The sequence below is a fragment of the Pseudophryne corroboree genome, chromosome 1 (genome assembly GCF_028390025.1).
Source record: "Pseudophryne corroboree isolate aPseCor3 chromosome 1, aPseCor3.hap2, whole genome shotgun sequence".
NCBI classification, from domain to species: Eukaryota; Metazoa; Chordata; class Amphibia; order Anura; family Myobatrachidae; genus Pseudophryne; species Pseudophryne corroboree.
Genome location: NC_086444.1, coordinates 872,332,878 through 872,353,086, shown reverse-complemented (window position 1 = coordinate 872,353,086; position 20,209 = coordinate 872,332,878). Strand labels below are relative to the sequence as shown.

The 20,209-nt window shown below is 45.6% G+C and overlaps 1 protein-coding gene across 1 annotated transcript in view; it reads left to right on the top strand.

Moving 5' to 3' along the window:
- TBC1D2 (TBC1 domain family member 2) overlaps positions 1-20,209 on the top strand; it is a 139,434-nt gene that overhangs the window by 92,300 nt on the left and 26,925 nt on the right. Inside the window, exons 7-8 of the mRNA XM_063920049.1 lie at positions 6,443-6,823; positions 10,516-10,626. Coding sequence (XP_063776119.1) covers positions 6,443-6,823; positions 10,516-10,626 — 492 coding nt within the window. The remainder of the gene's footprint in view (positions 1-6,442; positions 6,824-10,515; positions 10,627-20,209) is intronic.

Below are 20,209 nucleotides of genomic sequence, written 5' to 3'. Positions count from 1 at the left end.
TTGTTTGACCTACCGCACAACCGCTGTCATACCTAAGTAGATATTTTGTTACTGCTATTTAACTATTGACTGCATTATGTGCCATTTTGTGATACCTGTAATACATATTTTACGAATATCTTGTTAAAAGTTAAAACTCAATAAAACTTTTTCTCAAAAAAAAAAAAAAAGAAAATCTATGTCGCCAGTATGGCGCAGATTAGGAAAACAAAGGCTCTGTTTGTCCTGTGGGCTCCCAACAAGATTGGGGCTCCTGCTTCCAAGCAGATTATTGCACGCTGGATCTGTAATACGATTCAGCAGGATCATTCTACAGCGGGATTGCTATTACCGAAATCGGTGAAGGCCCATTCTACCAGAAAGGTGGGCTCATCCTGGGTGGCTGCCCGAGGGGTCTCGGCATTACAGCTTTGCCGAGCTGCTGCTTGGTCGGGATCAAACGCCTTTGCGAAGTTTTACAAGTTTGATACCCTGGCTGAGGAGGACCTCTTGTTTGGTCAATCGGTGCTGAAGAGTCATCCGCACTCTCCCGCCTGTTCTGGAGCTTTGATATAAACCCCATGGTTCTTTAAGCATCCCCAGCATCCTCTAGGACGTATGAGAAAATAGGATTTTAATACCTACCGGTAAATCCTTTTCTCTTAGTCCGTAGAGGATGCTGGGCGCCCGTCCCTGTGCGGACACTATCTGCAGTACTTGTTTAATAGTTATTGCTTGTGTTACACAAAGGTTGTGTTTCGGTTATGCGGGCTGTATCAGTGCGGGCTGTATCTGCAGTTTGGTTATGGTTACACTCATGTTGAGTTCAGTACAGTCAGTCTGTGGCTGATGTTGGTCATGCCGTTGCATGCGTTGTTGTTAAATGCCATGTTGTACGGCGTGTTTGAGGTGTGAGCTGGTATGTATCTCACCTTAGTTTTAAATATTAATTAAATCCTTTTCCTCAAAATGTCCGTCTCCCTGGGCACAGTTCCTATAACTGGAGTCTGGAGGGGGGGCATAGAGGGAGGAGCCAGTTTGCACCCCTTTTAAGGTCTTGGGGTGCCCATGTCTCCTGTGGATCCCGTCTATACCCCATGGTTCTTGAAGCATCCCCAGCATCCTCTACGGACTAAGAGAAAAGGATTTACCGTTAGGTATTAAAATCCTATTTTTGATGGTCATTTACATATTGCTTGATATACACAGCCCCATACATTGATATATACACATATAGAGGGTACTTTTTAAGCATAAAATTCACTGTTTCATACGGTGCAAGAAAAATATGTATCCCTACATCCATATTTTTATTTTTTTCATTTTATTATCCTTTATGTGAAACTCGTTAGATTAAGAGTGCCATAATGGGGCAGGGAAGGGGCAGACCTATGGGAATGGTATGTTCAGGGATTTGCTCTCTGCTTAGAGCAGGACACAACTGCAGATATGTTTGTCAGGAGACATATCTGTTGGGCATGCCTCACAACTTTTGAATGAGATTTGGGACAAGTAGGGAGTTTGGTTACACATCATTAGAGCACTCAATTGCCCCTCAGTACCTTTCCATCCCCTTAAAGCAACAAATGAATGCCATGCACATTATAACAGGTGCTTACGGTACCTGTCCTATAACCTTTCAGCCCAACATGAACCAAGCTGTACCACCTAAATCAGGACAGTTGGGAGATATGGTTGCAAAGCATGGAATAAACCTCCTTGCTGCTGATTATGACGAGCAACGCAGACCTTTGCAGAGTTAAAAAACAAAACAAAAAAAAGCTATTAAATAAATTAATTTAAAAACATTGTGACTGCCCCATGCCTGCCTCAAAAAGTTATCCAAACCCCACTTATAGCCTAGGCTTCTTGTGGTATTTGCAAGGGGACCAGCAGCAGGTGGTCCACACACACGGGATGCAGTCAGTTTACCTCCAATCAAAATACCGACGTTCAAAATCCCGACACCAATTGACCGATGGTCAAAATCCCGACAAGGTCAAAATACCGACATGGACAAAATACCGACATTTAAAATACCGACAAGGTCAAAATACCGACATGTAAAATGCCGACAGGTCAAAATACCGACACGCGTTTTTCATGATTTTTTTCATTGAAACCGACTTGTTCATACTTTACCATCCCAGTGGACCTGGAGGGGGAATATAATAGTGTGCCGAGCGCAGCGAGGCACCGTGCCCGAAGCATGGCGAGCGCAGCGAGCCGTGCGAGGGGACGCAGTACACTTTATATGGTGTCTATGTTGATTTATGTCGACATACACACAAAAAAACATCAAAAAATGCATGTCGGTATTTTGACCTGTCGGCATTTTACATGTCGGTATTTTGACCTTGTCGGTATTTTAAATGTCGGTATTTTGTTCGTGTCGGGATTTTGACCTTGTCGGTATTTTGACCATCGGTCAATTGGTGTCGGGATTTTGAACGTCTGTATTTTGATTGGAGGTATTTCATACCGATCCCACACACACAAGCTGCAACAGGCCAGGCTGGTCACACTATAACCGGGAAGCCAGCAGTGTGTAACATGGAAACATTTCACAATAACAGAGTATCAGAGCATAAATACAATATGCAACAGTTAACCATAGCATAAATAAATAAATAAATAAATAGCATAAGCCAACCATTACTATAAGACCACAGACTGGCTAGGACAAATAACAGGGGCAGTGGTAGGGCAAATCACAGAAGCTTGAATTAGCATGCATTGTAGAGTTATGGATGGGAGTCAGTGTGTACTCAAAGGTCCTGTACACAAAGCATGGGTGAGCAAACAGTAACAGTCGCTGAAGGTGAGAAGCAGACAAGGAAACTCAGCACTGGTAATATGGATTTTGCTAGGGAGGAAGCCATTGCCCATGAGAACTTACATACTAAAGTTAAGGGGTGAACAGCTGTAGGGTGGACTTGAAAGGACAGATTGTAGAGAAATAGAGGGTTAGAGTGCTAAGTTATGTGGAGGGCTGGTAACCTTTGATAAAAAGGTACATTTTGAGGAAGCTATTGAATGAGTTACGGAGCAGGGGCAACACAAGCCAAATTTTGGAGGCAAGCGTGAGAGGAAGGGACCATGGTAAAAGTCATGTGGCATTCAGAGGAAGAGCAAAGAGGGAGTTGACATATATGTGGACAGATATAAGGGTAGAAATGTAAGTGGTAGTGGGGAGTGGTCTATTGCATGTAAGCTTGAGGAGTTTGAACTGGATTGTGAGGGAGATTGGGATTCCATCCTCTTATGGTCTGAATTCCCTAGGTCAATTACCTTGCACCCTTAACTGCCAGTTAAAAAAAAATCACTTGGTGAAAGCATCAGTGCTTTTCCCCAAACCATGCAGGCTGCTAAATATAGTAGTTCTGTTTATATTTGTAACTGGTCTGAGCAAAGCTTGGCCTCCATATTATAGACTGCTTGGTTATCATAGCACTTATAGCAATACAAGTGCCTGCACTTGTAGAACTGCAAGCAGGGCTGGTTCTAGACCAAGCGGAGCCCAGGATAAAAATCCCCCCCCCCCAAAAAAAAAAGAAAGAAAAGAAATGGTTTGAGCAGAACAATATGTGGTGCAAGCAAGAGTGCAGGTCAGATTGAATCCCTGACCTTTTTTCATTTTTACCCAGATTGCATACTTTTTCTGGCATTTTGCATCTTAATTCAATAATAGTGAATTAAGTAGCTGGGATTAGTATTTTAACAGACCCCTCTGTACCGTACACTAATACCCTGACCCCCTATACCTTACACTACATCACTGACCCCTGTATACCCTATTCCACATGCAGGGGTGTTTTTAAGGGAGGAGAGGACCCGCATGCAGCCTCCGTTGCGGGCCCACTCCTCTCCGGCAGCGAGTAGACTGTCATAATGCCAGAGTCTACTGCGCATGTACAGGTCTCCGGGAACATGGCACCCGTGTCTTGTTCCCGGGGACATCTCCAGTGTGTATGCACAAATCAGTCGGAAATGGCTTCATTTTTCCAAGCGCTGTGTCCGCAGTGCAGGGCCGACACCGCAGAGCTTCAGAGGGGTAAGTATAATATATGGGTGCAGGGTGTGCAGTGTGGGCCCCCATGGACCCAGGGGCCCATCTGTACCACACACACTGCACCCCCTATATAAATGCTGATGTCTACATCACTGCCCCACAGTAGTTCCAGATACACATAATGCCCCCAGTACTGGCAGAAACACATAATGCCCCCAGTACTGACAGATACACATAAAGTCCACAGTACTGCCAGATACACATAATGCCCCAATATAGTGCCAGATACAGATAATGCCTCCAGTATAGTGGCAGATACACATAATGCCCCCAGTATAGTGCCAGATACACAGTACTGGCAAATACACATAATGTCCCCAGTACTGCCAGATACACATAATGCCCCCAGTATATTGCCAGATACACACAATGCCCCCAGTATAGTGCCAGATACGCATAATGACCTCAGTACAGTGACATATACACATAATGCCCCTAGTTTAGTGCCAAATACACATACTGCCCCCAGTATAATGCAAAGTACACATACTGCCCCCAGTATAGTGCCAGTTACACATACTACCCTCTGTATAGTGCCAGTTACACATACTGCCCCCTCTATAGTGCCAGATACACATACTGTCCTCTGCATAGTACCAGGTACACATAAAGCCCGTAGAAGCCCACAGAAGCTGTTAAACATAATGTCCCCTCCCCAGCAGTTCATACCACCCTGGGCCCCCATCCTCCACTGCCACGCTGCTGCTACTGAGCAGGGTTGCTCCTGAGCTGCCTCAGCTGATGCCGGTTCATGAGCCAATCAAAGCTTGTGATCCGGCAGCCAACCAGGAGCCACAGCTGTCAGACCGCAAGCTCTGATTGGCTGTTGGCCGGCACCACATTTAAAATGGCCAAGCGGTGTCAAAACCCGGCCCTGAATATGGAGCTGGTGGTGGATTAGAACGGGTAGGTGCCGTCAGATTGACGGGGCCGACAGGGTGACTGCGGTCGCGCCCTCTGACCACAGCACTCCAGACGATTGCCCTGCTTGACCTCCCCTAGTTCTACCCCTGACTGCAAGTACCAACTTGGCCTTGCATACAGGGCCCACTGGGTCCCTTTAGTGTCACATAAATCAAATGCTGTGTAAAGAAAGACCCAAACATGAATATCTATTTCATTTGAAAAAGTATTCTTTTATCAAAACATTGTACACCTAAATCCATCCTGGAGATCTTATGCAATCTTCCATTATTAATACAGAGTTCTACAAGTGCCAGCATGCTCTGGCAGTCAGAGGTATTCTGCCACTTGAAGTTCTAGTAATGCCACAGAAAAAAAATGGATTTCTTACTTTTAACTATTTATTATCACAAAACACCCTTTGAGAATGGTGGGAAGAGCCCTAGTCCTGTCAAGATACTGTTTTACTGGGTGGGGAGTTCTTGTATGGTTTACTTGTATGGTTGAGCACTGGCCCTCATTCCGAGTTGTTCGCTCACTAGCTGCTTTTAGCAGCAGTGCACACGCTAAGCCGCCGCCCTCTGTAAGTGTATCTTAGCTTTGCAGAAGTACGAACGAAAGATTAGCAGAACTGCGCGTGAAAAATGTCTGCCGTTTCTGAGTAGCTCCAGACCTACTCCTATCTTGCGATGAATGCAGTCTGTGTAGTTCCTGGTTTGACGTCACAAACACGCCCTGCCGTCGGCCAGCCACTCCCCCGTTTCTCCAGCCACGCTTGCGTTTTTTAGCACACTCCCTGAAAATGCAGAGTTGCCGTCCAGAAACACCCACTTCCTGTCAATCATACTACGATCACTCGAGCGGCTGAAAACGTTGCTCGAGCTTGGGTAAAACTACAAAGTTTTTTGTGAAAGTACTTAGCGCATGCGCGCTGCGTACTATGCGCATGCGCAGAATTGCTGCTTTTTCACTTGATCGCTGCGCTGAGAAAAACAGCAGCGAGCGATCAACTCGGAATGAGGGCCACTATGCAGTGTGGAGGGTTCCCTTGTTATACTGTGACCTACCCAGCCAGTGTTGGTTGCAGCTATGGGATTACTAGGGCCAGCCCAGAATATGAGTAATGGGGTTTGGATCAGTTTTTATGGTGGAAGATGTGTTTTTTCCCATTATTTATTAAATCAATTTCATCTTTTGAGTCTACTGCTGTATCATGATACACTTAAATCTTGATGTTCTTTAAATGTACTTTCATGCGGACACATTTACAGTACGTGTTCATCTTGAGTTGCATGTATCTTAACCTATTGCTCACAATTTACTACTCATTTGACAATCAATTTTGTTACATATGACTCCTGAAATGAAGGGAACAATCAGCCTCATTTCATCTCGTCTGTTGTTTGTTCCATCCTAAGAATACTGATGGTCACTTGTGAAATGAGAATATCCTACACCATAACAGGGAATCTCTATTGTTTACATCAGGACCTTGTGAAACTTCTACACCGTGCCCTTGAGTCTGCTCACCAAGAGAAGAGAGCTTGCAGTGACTACCTGAATGCCGCAGAGGAGAAAGAGAGACTAGAACTAATACGACACAAGGTTAGGCAAATAGAGGACCTAAGACAGCGTGTGGAATCCCTCGAGCAGGAGAAAAAGGACCTGGAACAGTGTGTTAGTTTCAAGGATCTTCACATTAATGAACTTAAAGAACATGTACAATTGTTAATGGAGAAAAATAATGCAAAACAACAAGTTATTTTAAAGCAGAACGAGCAGCTTCTCAGCCAAAATGATACAGACGTTGTGAACAGCATTGCAAATGAAACCTTACATACGCTGTATAGAAAAATTGACAGCCTAATGGTGAGTTTATGTCATTTGAAAATAAGTCCTTAATGAAAATACAAAATGCAGGGAAACTGTGTAGTGGGGCATGGGCAGATTTGGGGGTCAAGGATCTCCTAGGCACGACCGTAATGTAAGCCGGGGGCCCCACCACTAATTTTATCATTTCCATTGTTTGGTTATAAGCCCTCATTTCATAATTGCCAATTTAATACAATGATTAAAAAAAACCTCGAGCAATGACATGTCATTTTATTTATAGTTTTGTATATATATTCACAAAGTAGGACAGCTTACAGGAGTAGTATATGCATGCCCTACCCATTTATACTCCACTCAAGATGGCAAATGATACAGTAGAGTGGAAATATTTTTCAATTTCTCTGTCAGTAAGGCTATTATGACACTGGACCATGGGATTGTAGGTTGGCGCTTTGAGCTGGCACTTAAACTGTAGCTTTAATTCTAAGCTCCTCCCCTTGTGAAACACAATCATGCCAGCTTCTTTTAGGTGCCTCATGGAAATAGTGCACGGTTTAGAGGGCTGCCCTCTTTGTAGATAGTTTATCTTTTTTTTTTATGTAACGTTTTCATGTTTTTGCCTCCATCAATGCACACTTTGGGCGTACAGATGTCCGGTCAGGCAGACTGAGCGTTCCCTGACCTAGGGACGGCTGTTGAACATTCCATGGTCCAGTGTCCCCCAGCCTTGCTGCAAAAGAAAATAGGATTTTTATTCACTTACCGTTGAATCTTTTTATCTGAAGCAGGCTGAGGAACACTGGAGTATGAGGAAAAGGCTAACTAGGTTAAATATGTATAGTCTAGAAAAGAGACGGCTAAGAGGAGATATTATTAATATCTTCAAATATGTAAAGGGTCATTGCAAGGAGTTAGCAGGGGATTTATTTATTTATTAATAGAACTCTGTATAGGACACGTGGACACTCACTGAGGTTAGAGGAGAGAAAATTCCGTACAAAACGTAGGAAAGGGTTCTTCACGGTAAGGGCAATAAGGATTTGGAACTCCCTGCTAGAGAAGGTAATAATGGCGGACACTGTAAATGCATTCAAAATCAGATTGGACAGCTTTCTAGCTGAAAAAAAGTATCCAGGGCTACAGCATTTAATATATTGAGATTAAATATCTGGGAGTTGTACGAAATATAGTTGACTATTGGTACGAAACCATTACTACAGCTGATGCATTATAATGTGCACAGCTAAACCCAGAATACAGGTTGAAGCCGATGGGCATTTTGCCTCTTTTTAACCTCAACAACTATGTTACTGTGTAACACTGCTTTCCCTCCCTCATACTCAGTCGTGCGAGGTTTTGGTTCTTGACCGTCTTTTCCATGCTGGTTTGATTGATTGTTCTAACAGTTTCACTGGGTCACTGCTACTTCTTTACATACTCTTAAACAGTACTGGCATGATGGATTTGCTGGGGGGAGGACCTTAGAATTAAAGTTACAGTTAGTTTAAATACCAGCTCCAACTCCAACCTGCAATCCCATGGTCCAGTGTCCTACAGCCTGCTTCAGAGAAAAAGACTTATTAGTAAGTGACCAAAAATCCTATTATTTTGTAGTTATTGGCAAATTTCATACTGACATTGCTAAAGCAAACATCCTAGTGCCGCCACCCAACAAGTGGTGCCCCCAGGCATGTGCCTAATGAGAAATTCACCACTGTTGTGGGGCAGTAAGCTGGCAGAGGGTCGCATCTGAAAGTTGATGTTTGCAGGCATGCAGCACAAACACTGCTTTATGTCATTCTGCACATGGTTTTGTGTGAATGTGTACTGTGATTCAGAAAAGCACATACATTTGCAGATCATTGAGACAGAGGGGCTGATTCTGAGTTGGACGCAGATGGGTCTGCGTCTTTTGGCAGTCGCCAGATTGCAACTTTATTTAAATGCCGCTAAAAGAAAGTCCTTCCCTGGTGTATATCCATGCGTCCTAATGTGCAAGGATTGAGACACATGCTGTAATACCAAGTGGGGCATCTTTAGATGCACCGTCAGTCATGCCATAAAAACTTATGGCCTGCTATGTGAGCAGTTGAGTGTCTGTATACACAGTCACTTTCAGCGACACATCCGCCCAAGAACACCTACATTTTCAGCACCACATCCTCTTGTGCTCCTCAACCGCAACACCGACTGTGTGTGCACACTATTGAGACAAATGCGCAGTTTGACATAGATGCATGTGCAGGAAAAAATTGTTACACTGCGCCTGACAGCGGCAGACCCTGAATCTGCAAGGCTAGAAAATATTGTATCCACTGATAGAGTAGCTAGGCAATTGCAGCTTTTTACATACCTACAGTACCTGCAGAAACAAGGTTTTTGTGTAGTAGGATGAGAATCTTTAAATTAAAGTGATAGGGTGGAAAAAGGAGCACATGTTATGTGATGCCTGGTTAGCAGTGGGTGTAACGGTAGTTGTTTTTCTTTTATACCAGATATATTTTATTGAATTTGAAACAGTTTTACAAACACACCTTACACAAGTATTGATTCCCTGTTCTGCTAATCCGATCATCTGTTTGGCGTTCTGATTCATCAATCTGTGGACATCGATGATCAGCGATCCCTCTGCATTGGTGAAATTCAACATGGTTGAAATTCAACATGTTAAAAATCCCTGAATCGCTGATCCCAACCATTTTTGGTCAAAATCATTGAGTTGGAGAAATCCAACATGTGGGATTTCTCTGATTTCCCATCGTTGACAGAATGTGGAAATTGCCTTGATACAGACTAGATGTATGGGCCCCCTAACGTAAAGTTTGACAAAGTAACTAGAACGTCTTTTCCATAAAAAGTAGGGTCCATAAAAGTTATCAAAAGTGAGAGCAGCAGGCTAAATATGTAACTAAAACCAAAGAAAAATAAGCTAAGGAGATTAGTTTAATGAACACCCAAAAAAGGTGTAGGAGAGAGAAGGAGAAAGTGGAAACTATTATGAACACAGCCCTCTAGGAAGGCCCTTCATGAGGAACCATTGCATAATGAGATTCATGCCAAGGGGACTATGTTGCATGGTTTCCGTCAGTTGTTTCTCTACTTTCATTCATAAATCTTTCATCACTTATGGTCGCATTATCTATAGCCATGCATTTACACAGGGAGCATCCAATACAATTAATTTCCTGGCTATAATAACCCCCTACCTCTAAGAAGAAACAACCCTTCTGTCTAAATATGTGTAGGAATTTGGACATAACCTATGGGCATCTGAAGCCTGGAAAGGAGACACTGCTGGCCACTTCAGGGGACGAACTCTAAAGTAATTAGACCCAGCCCCCATCGCAGGAAAATGCCCCATCTCATGTAATTTTAGCCCCGCCCCTTCCACATGAGCCACGATTACCTTATTCTCTTCACTAGGAAGCAGGTGGAATGCGGGAGATACACCTACTCTTCCAGAGGTGTGGGGGACTACACAAAAAAATGGGAGTCTCTGGCAACATCTGGAAGAGGAGTAAAAGTATGCATAGTGTGATTATGATTGTAATGTATGTATGTTACTGTGATGTTATGTGTTTACTTATGCTGTTTCATTTGTAGAAATCAGTTTATTATGAACTATGGTAGATAGGGCTCAGGACAGTGGCATTCTGACATTCCCACACTAATGGCATGACATAATGTACCAATAAACTAACAATGTTTATCTTGTTTTCTTTCAAAAGGATGACATTAATGCTTACAAAACACAAAACCAGTTTTTAAACTCTGAGATCCATCAAGTAACCCAGTTATGGAGAAACACAGCAGAAAAGGAGACTTCACTCTTTATGAAGGTAACTGCTATCATTCTTGGGTGTGGATCATAGGGTTGACAGTAACTAGGTCGACAGTGGCTAGGTCGACACCGGAATTAGGCAGACATGGTAATTAGATCGGCATGAAAAAAGGGCGAGATGAGTTTTTTAATATATTTTTGGTGTTGTTTTCTTCGTAAAGTGACCGTTAACCCCAATTAGTGCACCGTGTTCCCTCACATGGCTCATTTCGCTCGCCATGCTTCGGGCAAGGTTCGGGCAGGTTACTATGCTTCGGACAGGTTACTATTCCTAATCATAGTCCATGTGGACCGTAAAGTATGATAAAGTTCAAAAAATGATTTGGAAAAAAAAACCTTGTGTCGACCTTTGCCATGTTGACCTAGTGAGCATGTCATTCTAATGCATGTCAATCAATAGTGTTCAACCTGATGAATGTCGATCTAAGTGCTGTCGACCTAAATGCAGGATACCATCATTCTTAAAGTAGCTGGATCAACTGAAGAACTAACCCTAGAATCTGGGGCCAGACTGGCCCTCAGGGGTCCAGAGGAAACTCCCGGTGGGCTTCACTGCCTGGGCCCCACCGCCTTCTAGGGATCAGGCTCTAGATTGTGCACTTAAATTATACATTATGCTTATGTTACATTATAATGCACAGATCTATGGTGCATTATGTACAGTGCATTACTGTTATTAATTTGGTACATTATCAAGCATGTACTAGCAGTATTTATTATATATATTTACCATGGGACCCAGGCCATGCACTAATGGTTTGCCAAGCCTCTAACCATGGGGTCTACTATGATAGACCAGTGCTCGGGATCCCAGCGCCCAGGATGCCGGCAGTGGGGTGAGCGCAAAAGAGCCACTTGTGGGCTCGCTGCGCTTGCCATGCTGTGGGCACGATGGCATGCCACGCTATTTAATTTCCCTCCAGGGGTGTCATGGTCACCCCAAGAGGGAGAATAGTTGACAGTATCCCGGCGGTCAGGATTCCGGTGCCGGTATGCAGAGCGCCGGGATCCTGACAGCCGGGATATCGAGCGTCTCCCCTAACCATGGGCCCCTACTACTGCATTTCCATGGTGGGCCCTTCATGCCCTAGCCCAACACTGGATATTTTATATTGCAGTATTATATAAGTATTAGTATAGTGTAGGTAGTATTTATTGTTCTGAGGATTGCATATTCATGGCTTATGCAATAAGGGCTTTAATAGAGAAATTGAGGGAAGTTTAACTATACAGAGAAGTGACCCATATTCCATGCAAATAGTTTATGTAAACTGTGAATTCTGATATATGTAAATTGTTTGTTGAAATTTAATTATTACACTACTACTACTACTAATAATAATAATAATAATAATAATAATAATAATCCTTCTGCCTGGCATTGGAGTGTCTCATAGTTAGCAGCTGGTGTGACTTTATGGTGAATATCACACCAAACCTGCTGCAGCATGCTATATCATGAACGGAAAATGTATGTATCATTTACTTATATAGATTTAGATAGAATCAAATTCATTTTCATAATATGTCGCTCAAAAACAATAAGCTTTGCGTGACATGAAAACTGTCAATGGTCAGCTGCATCTGCTGCTTTGAAATCTCACAGTATAATATAAGCTTATGTTAAGTTACATGGTATGAAAATAACATTGAATGGGCAGACCGCCATCATAGAACTATTTAAGCACAACAGGGGCCATTGTATAGATTGCTTCACATTCCAGAGCTAAGTAAATTTGCCAAGAAACCTTTTAGGTTTTTATGGGTGCTGCTTTTGCAGTAAACAATGAAGGGATTGCAGTAAATATCACCAATATCTGCTGCGGTCCCCTGTAGCTACATCCAGGGGATACATAATGGCCCTCATTCCGAGTTGTTCGCTCACTAGCTGCTTTTAGCAGCATTGCACACGCTAGGCCGCCGCCCTCTGGGAGTGTATCTTAGCTTAGCAGAATTGTGAACGAAAGATTAGCAGAACTGCTACTAAATAATTCTTTGGAATTTCTGAGTAGCTCCAGACCTACTCCTAGACTGCGATCACCTCAGTCCGTTTAGTTCCTGGTTTGACGTCACAAACACGCCCTGCGTTCGGCCAGCCACTCCCCCGTTTCTCCAGACACTCCCGCGTTTTTCCCTGACACGCCTGCGTTTTTTTGCAAACGCCGGGAAAACGCTGACTTGCCGCCCACAAACGCTCCTTTCCTGTCATTCATTTACCGAACACCAGTGCGACTGAAAAGCGCCGCAGAAGCCACAGCAGAACAGCTAAGTTTTTTGTAAAATAACTAAGCGCATGCGCTCTGCGTACCATGCGCATGCGCAGTTAGCAACTAATTGCAGCATAGCGAAAATCGGCAACGAGCGAACAACTCGGAATGACCCCCAATATTTTATGGTACTGCAAATACTAAAGGAGTCCCTAAATAACACTGGGGTTTATTTTATTTTTCAAAATCCAAACACAAAATCGGTAAACAAAATGGGTAGATTTCTATAGCAAAAATATGTCTCCCTATTTGTACAACAGTTATAGCCCTCCCAACAGTTTCTCTGAGAGACAGTTTGTTATTTTATATTAAAAAGAGTTTTTCCACCAAAAAGCCTTGAATATCTCTATGAGCTTCTTTCACTACATAGGCCTTAAAATGCATTTGATAGGATAGCATGTTCTCAGTAATGCATTTTGTCAGCCAGACTTTAAAACAGCTGACTCATCAGCATTTGGAGTTATTTTAGTAACATTTTACTTGTTTGCATGGAGGCCGGATCTTGCAACATAGTAGGCAGTGTTTAAATTGCAACATTGGCTACCGGTTTCAGCTGCAGTACCTTTAGTAAAAAAGTTACAGTAATTAAACTTAAGTTGAATTTAGAAAAAATCAGCTTCATTACTACCAAGGTAGTCAGGTAGCAAACCATTCACGATTAATGGCATGACTCATATGTGTAAGTAAAGCAAAAAAATAAACCATATTGCACTGCAGGTAGAGCAGATATAACATGTGCAGAGAGATTTAAGGTTTGTGTGGGGTGTGTTCAAACTGAAATCTAAATTTCAGTGTAAAATAAAGCCGTCTAACAATTGTTTGCTACATGCAAAAGCAGCCACTATCAACCCTACATACATGTTTTTGCTCACCTTGCATGGCAACATGCTTTGTTCCAGACACAAAGTTACTTGCTTTTTTGCTTTACTTACAAATAAGAATCATGCTCTTACTGCGATAAACATAAAAGCACCCCATGCACCAGTGAATTTAACCCACTCTTAGGCCCATGATAGAGTATTATACGGTTAAGGTTTTTATACTGTTTATAAAAAATTAGAAACAGAGACATTAGAATAGAGCATCTATTTTATAAGAATGTCTAGTAACATACATATGTATAATTATACACATTAAACCTCCCAACTTTCCTGATCTAGATAAGACCGTTCCAAATTGCTTAACCACTTGCCTGGCATGGTCGCATCAGATGCGACCATGCCTGCAAGTGCTCTATCTGACCTGGTCGCACAGGATGCGACCAGTCAGATAGACAGTGTTAGCAGCGACAGGGAAGATAAACTTCCCTACGCTGCTGCTGTCAGAGGGACCGGAAGGTCCCTCTGCCTCCCTGCACTCTCCCCCTGTGTCTGCCATGCTGCCGATCACTGCTGATCGGTCAGCACGGCAGGATCTACCCCCCCCCCCCCTCCTGGGGAGAGTAAATGAACCCTCCCAAGCCACCCCCAGATCCCTCCCCCCCCTCCCCCCCACCCTGTATACCTACAGGCTGTCCGGCTGTCAAAATGAAAGCCGCTATGTTCCCGATGGTCGCCATGTTCCCGATCGATGTTTCAATGTTTTGAAAACAATATTTTAAAAAAATTAAAAATATTTTTTTTTCTTTTTTTTTTTACTAAAATGATTTGGGATAGAGGGGGCGTGGCCTGGACGGGCATGGAGTAGCACTTGCAGTGTGCAGCTCTCCAGCCGTTTGATCCTGATTTAATATCCTTTATACCCCCCCTGGGTCCACAGCTGTGACCACCGACTTGTGAGTGTCTCCTGCCCCCCCTGGAGTGAGTTCAAGCAGGCTGCGGCTGTTACCTGATGCCCTGGAGCCCTGCTTGATCCGTGCTGAGCCGGCGCTGCCTCGTGTCTCCCCCTGCTCGGAAGTCCGGCTCCTGTGGTGCTCCGTCGCCCGCTGCGGCCGGCCGTTCCCACTGGGGGACAGGAGTGTGGGACTCTTCTCTGCCGCCCTGTCGATCTGCGGATCTCGGATCCTGTGTGCCTGCGCTGCCCGGCTGCCGTGGACTCTCGCCGCCTGGGGGACCGGAAGTGCGGCTCCCGCTATCCGCCGCCGTCCGCTGAGGCTGACTGGGGGACTTGGCTGCCGGAGCTGGAGTCTCTAGCTGTGTCTCTAGCCGGAGCCTCTGGCAGTGCAGCTGTCCTGTATCAAAACCCCTGCCTGTCTTTGCGGCCATTTTCAGGACACCTGGCTCCTGTCCCCTTCCAGACTGGGACCCTGATATGTGAGATACGAGCCACCAGTGTGAGGGCTATTAGTAATATTAGTGCTTGGAGCTGTGTCAGTGAGCTGCATATAATCTATCCCCCCCCCCTGCTTCGACCCTGCCTCCATTATAAGTAAAGTGAGCGGATCTGCTGCGCCAGGGGACTGGCATCAGGGGACGGATCCCTTGCAACCCACGGCTCTGTGCGACAGGGACGGTCCCTGCCCCCCCTGATACCTTCAGCGGACATTTTGCTTTCCACTTGGAATCTCTAACCCTGCTGCCTATTTATACATATCTATATCCTCTTTCACGCCCGCTGGTCGGTGTGTGGGGTGGTGGTGCGGGCGCCCCCCCCCTGCCTATATTTGCTTTGATATACCCGGTCGACTGGAGGGAGTGACACCGTGCTGTCCAAAATGGTGAAAGGCCGCCAGACTGGAGCGGCGGCGGGAGCAATGGATAAGTTTGTCCGTAATCCTGGATCTCAGCAACAGAGGGGAGAGACTGTAAGATCTGAGGCATCACCCCCATCTCCTGCATATAGTTCTGCCTCCTCTGACCCTCCAGATGCCGCACTACAGAGAGTGTTGGATGCTGTGACCGCCAGCGAGGCACGTCTGGCTGACAAAATTGGGCAGGTGCAGTCGGACCTCTCCATTATTCATCAAGACCTGCAGCGGTTTAGGGAGAGAGTGGGAGAGGCAGAGACCCGTATATCCAATGTTGAAGACTCTGTCGGTCCGCTTGGCCGTCGCACCGATGTGTTAGAATCTCAGATGACGGATGTGCGCAAAAAGCTGACAGACATGGAGGGACGTCTGCGACGTAATAATGTCCGCTTCGTTGGCCTGCCCGAGAAGGAGGAGGGCTCCGCTCCCGAGGAGTTTCTCGTGAAATGGCTCCGGGACGCCTTTGGATCTGAGGAGTTCTCGCCATACTTCTCAGTTGAACGGGCTCATAGAGTTCCACTGCGCCCATTGCCCCCAGGGGCTCCACCCCGCACCTTTATTGCTAAGTTTCTCCATTTCCGTGACCGTGACATAGTGTTACGGCTGGCTCGTACCAAAGGCCCTTTGAAATGGAACGGGGTGCCCATATCGGTGTTCCCGGACTTTGCGGTGGATGTACAAAAAGATAGGGCTCAATTCCTGCCTGTTAAGAGGAGACTCCGCGAACTTGACCTGCCATATGCCATGCTCTTCCCATCTCGGCTGCGGGTGGTGGCTGATGGGGAAACAAAATTTTTTGCAACTCCTCGTGAGGCCATGGTATGGCTGGACAGACGGTTTCCGGCGAGACGTGCCCTTGCGGATCCTTGAACACCCAGCCTAACTCTGGAGGCAGACTTTCTCCGGTTCCCTTTTTTTTTGTTTTCCTTGCTGTGTATTTTACCTGTTGTGTTCATATAAGCTAGTCACTGCAAGGCGGTAGGATGTGGGAGGGTCTGATTGATACTGATGACCATTTTATTCCCCGCTACTCCGATCCTGAGATTGGGACGGGTTGTGTGGTTGCTCATTTGCCTGCTCGGATATCTCTGTTATGTGGTTTTTGTATTTTAACTCATTCATTTAGTTTTTTTTGTTTTTTTTGTTTTCTATGCTCGCCTCTCCCAGGGGGGGAGGGTGGGAGAGGGCTGCATATATGGTTTGCTATGTCTGTTTCTCTGATATCCGTATATGTTTCGCTTTGTGTATTAGGTTGACCCAGGGGGTGGACCTCCATAATCTCCCCTCAATTTACGGGGGGGGGGGGGGGGGGGGGCGGTAATCGGTGGCTGGTGGCTGCCTCTATATTTTGTTCTCTCCCGAAGGTCATTATATTCTTGGCCCCGATTGCGGTGCGTTTGCACTAGCTAATGGTGCTACGAAGTATTGTTTATTTTTTTCTTTAGGTGTTTGTATTTTGTTTTGGGATCCAAGTATGCTGCATGTTGGGGGTGGTATACAGGGAGGGGGGCAGGGAATAGTTTCGGGTTACACTTATTTTATGTGTGGCAGTTTATGGTGTGTATGTATGTGGATCGCAGCTGCATTATTTAAGCATTGGCGTGCGGCGACTGCGCTTCTGCGTGGCGGGCATGGCCGGCCGCGGGGGATTGCGCTCATTACACTCCTGACGTCCTATGGCTGGGCTTAGAATGTTATCATGGAACGTGAGAGGGCTCAATGATAAAGTCAAGAGGTCCCTGGTACTCCGACAGATTAAACATTATGCCGCTGATATTGTCTGCCTCATGGAGACTCACCTGGTGGGTAGTAAGATTTTATCCTTGAAAAGACCCTGGGTGGGATGGGCATACCACTCCACGCACACTTCTGCCTCCCGTGGTGTTTCAGTCCTTATTAGGCGGACCGTCCCCTTTGTGCTGGAGTCTATACAAACGGACCCTTGGGGGAGATATGTGTTTTTGAAATGTAGACTATTTTATGTTCCTGTCCTCCTTCTAGCTGTATATGTGCCCCCTCCTTATTCCCCTGATGTTCTAAAGAAGGCTGCTGGGTTCATGGCCTCATCCCCCGGGATCTCCGTTATTTGCCTGGGGGACTTCAATAATGTGCTAGATGCGGCGAAGGACAGGCTCTCTATGTCTTCATTCGCAGCATGTCCTGGGAACTCCGTTTTTGCAAATGTGGTGTCGGGGTTGGGCCTGGTTGATCCTTGGAGATTGAGACACCCGTCTCTTAAACAATACTCCTGTTTTTCTCACTCTCATTCTTCGTTCTCCAGGATTGACCTGGCCCTCCTCTCGAGCGACATGGTTCCCCGGGTTAGTGGTATTAGGTACGAGACTAGGGGTATCTCTGACCACTCCCCCTTGTCCTTTACCTTAGACTTTAACTGCTCTAGAGGCCAAGCTGTATGGAAATTCAATCCATTCTGGCTTGTACATATGGGGGACGGCTCGGACTTGGTGGCTGCATGGCGGGAATTCTTTGAACTAAATAGTGCTGAAAAATCTATCTCTATTCTATGGGACACGTTTAAGGCCTTTCTGAGGGGGAGTTTGATTAAAAGGGTGTCTAGTCTGAAGTCATTTTATAGGCGGCGGGAGGTGGACTTGGAGGCCCGGAGTGTCGCTGCAGAATTACAATATTTACAAGATTCTCTGAACAGTTCTAGGCTAGCCTGGTTGTCGGCTCAGAAGGAATGGAAGGATTATCTGATGGAAAAGACTCAGCATAGACTCCTTTTCTCCTCCCATACATTTTACGCTACTGGTGATAGGCCCGGGTCATACATGGCCTCCCTGGCCCGAGGTGATAGACCTACTGGTGTTGTGCTAGAGATTGTGAACTCTGTTGGTATTCCCCTGACACAGACTCCGCAAATGGCGGCTGAATTTGTATCTTACTATAGCCGTTTATATGAATCCAAACTGGATTGTACTTTGTCACAACTGAATGATTATCTAGACGGGGTTTGCTTCCCCACTTTGTCCAGCGAGGCTTGTGCTATGTTAGAGGCGCCTATCTCCTCTGATGAAATTGTGGCAGCCGTGAGGGCCTCCCCTGGTGGGAAGGCCTCAGGCTTGGATGGCATACCTTCCGAGGTCTATAAGCATCACTTGGATTTCTTTGTTCCCCGTCTACTTGAGTTGTATAGTCAAATCTTCACACAGGAATCTCTCCCTCCATCCATGGCGGAGGCAGTGATTGTGGTTCTCCGCAAACCTGACAAAGATCTTAGGAAAGTCGAGTCCTATCGCCCTATATCCCTCTTACCCACTGATATTAAAATTTTGGCCAAGGTGCTGGCGGGCAGATTAAATGCAGTTATTTCTCATATAATACATCCGGATCAGACGGGATTTATGCCCACTAAATCGACTTCCATTAATCTTAGACGTCTGTATACCCTCCTACAGATTCCCCATAGGGACCCTTCCTCCTCCATAGTCGTTTCTTTGGATGCCGCTAAGGCTTTTGATTCGGTGGAGTGGGATTATCTGTGGGAAGTTATGCGCAGATTTGGCATAGGCCCAAACTTTATTAAATATGTTCAATTACTGTATTCCTCTCCATCGGCGAGGGTTGCGGTGAATGGCTTTGTATCCCACTCCTTTCCCCTATCTAGGGGTACACGACAGGGTTGCCCACTATCTCCGACTCTGTTTGCCATGGCCATTGAGCCCCTTGCGTGCCTCGTGAGGGCGGATGTGGGGATCTATGGCTTTAAAGTGGGTGCCCGTGAGGATAAGGTGGCCTTATACGCCGATGATATTTTGCTGTTTGTGGATCGCTATGCTGAGTCTATGCCTAAGATCTTAGAAGTTATTACTGGATTCGGGCGTTACTCTGGGCTCCTGATTAATTGGGAAAGATCCTTTATCACCCCACTTCAGGGTGAAGTCCCCTCCGCCCCGTTAGTAACTCTCCCGCTGCGGTGGGTGGACTCCTTCAAATATCTAGGCATCTGGGTGTCTAATGATCCTCAGAAATTCTCCCCCCTGAATATCACTCCTCAAATTACGTATCTCCGTACCCGGGTGAAGGCCTGGGGGAAGTTACCTTTAACGGTTACGGGAAGGGTTAACATGGTTAAAATGGTTTTTCAGCCCAAACTCATGTATGTCCTCCAGCACTCTCCCGTTTATATTCCGCAGAAGTTTTTTAAACAAATAAATGGGTTGCTTTCCTCCCTGGTGTGGGCTAGCAGGCGGGCACGTCTGAGACTGGATACCCTGACCAGGTCACGGGAACTGGGGGGTCTGGCCCTCCCGAATTTCCGTTTTTATTACTATGCAGCACAGCTGGCACATGTACGGGAGTGGGTTGGCGACCTCGATGCCCTGGCCTTGCACTCACTGATGATACGCCATGACTATCCCGGTGGCTCCCCGTTACAGCTACTCCTTTGTGGTAGCGTCAAAATGTCCTCATTGCCACTGATTAAACAGTCCATCCTAATATGGAAATTGGTGCACTCTGTGATGCGAGGCCACGGTGTTGATCCTGATGCCCCACTGGATAATGCTCATGGGCTGCCAGAGCTATGCCGACTTCAGGTCCGGGAGGTCTGGGGACACTGGGGAGTGTACTCTTTAGGCCATTTATATAGCGATGGGACCCTTAAC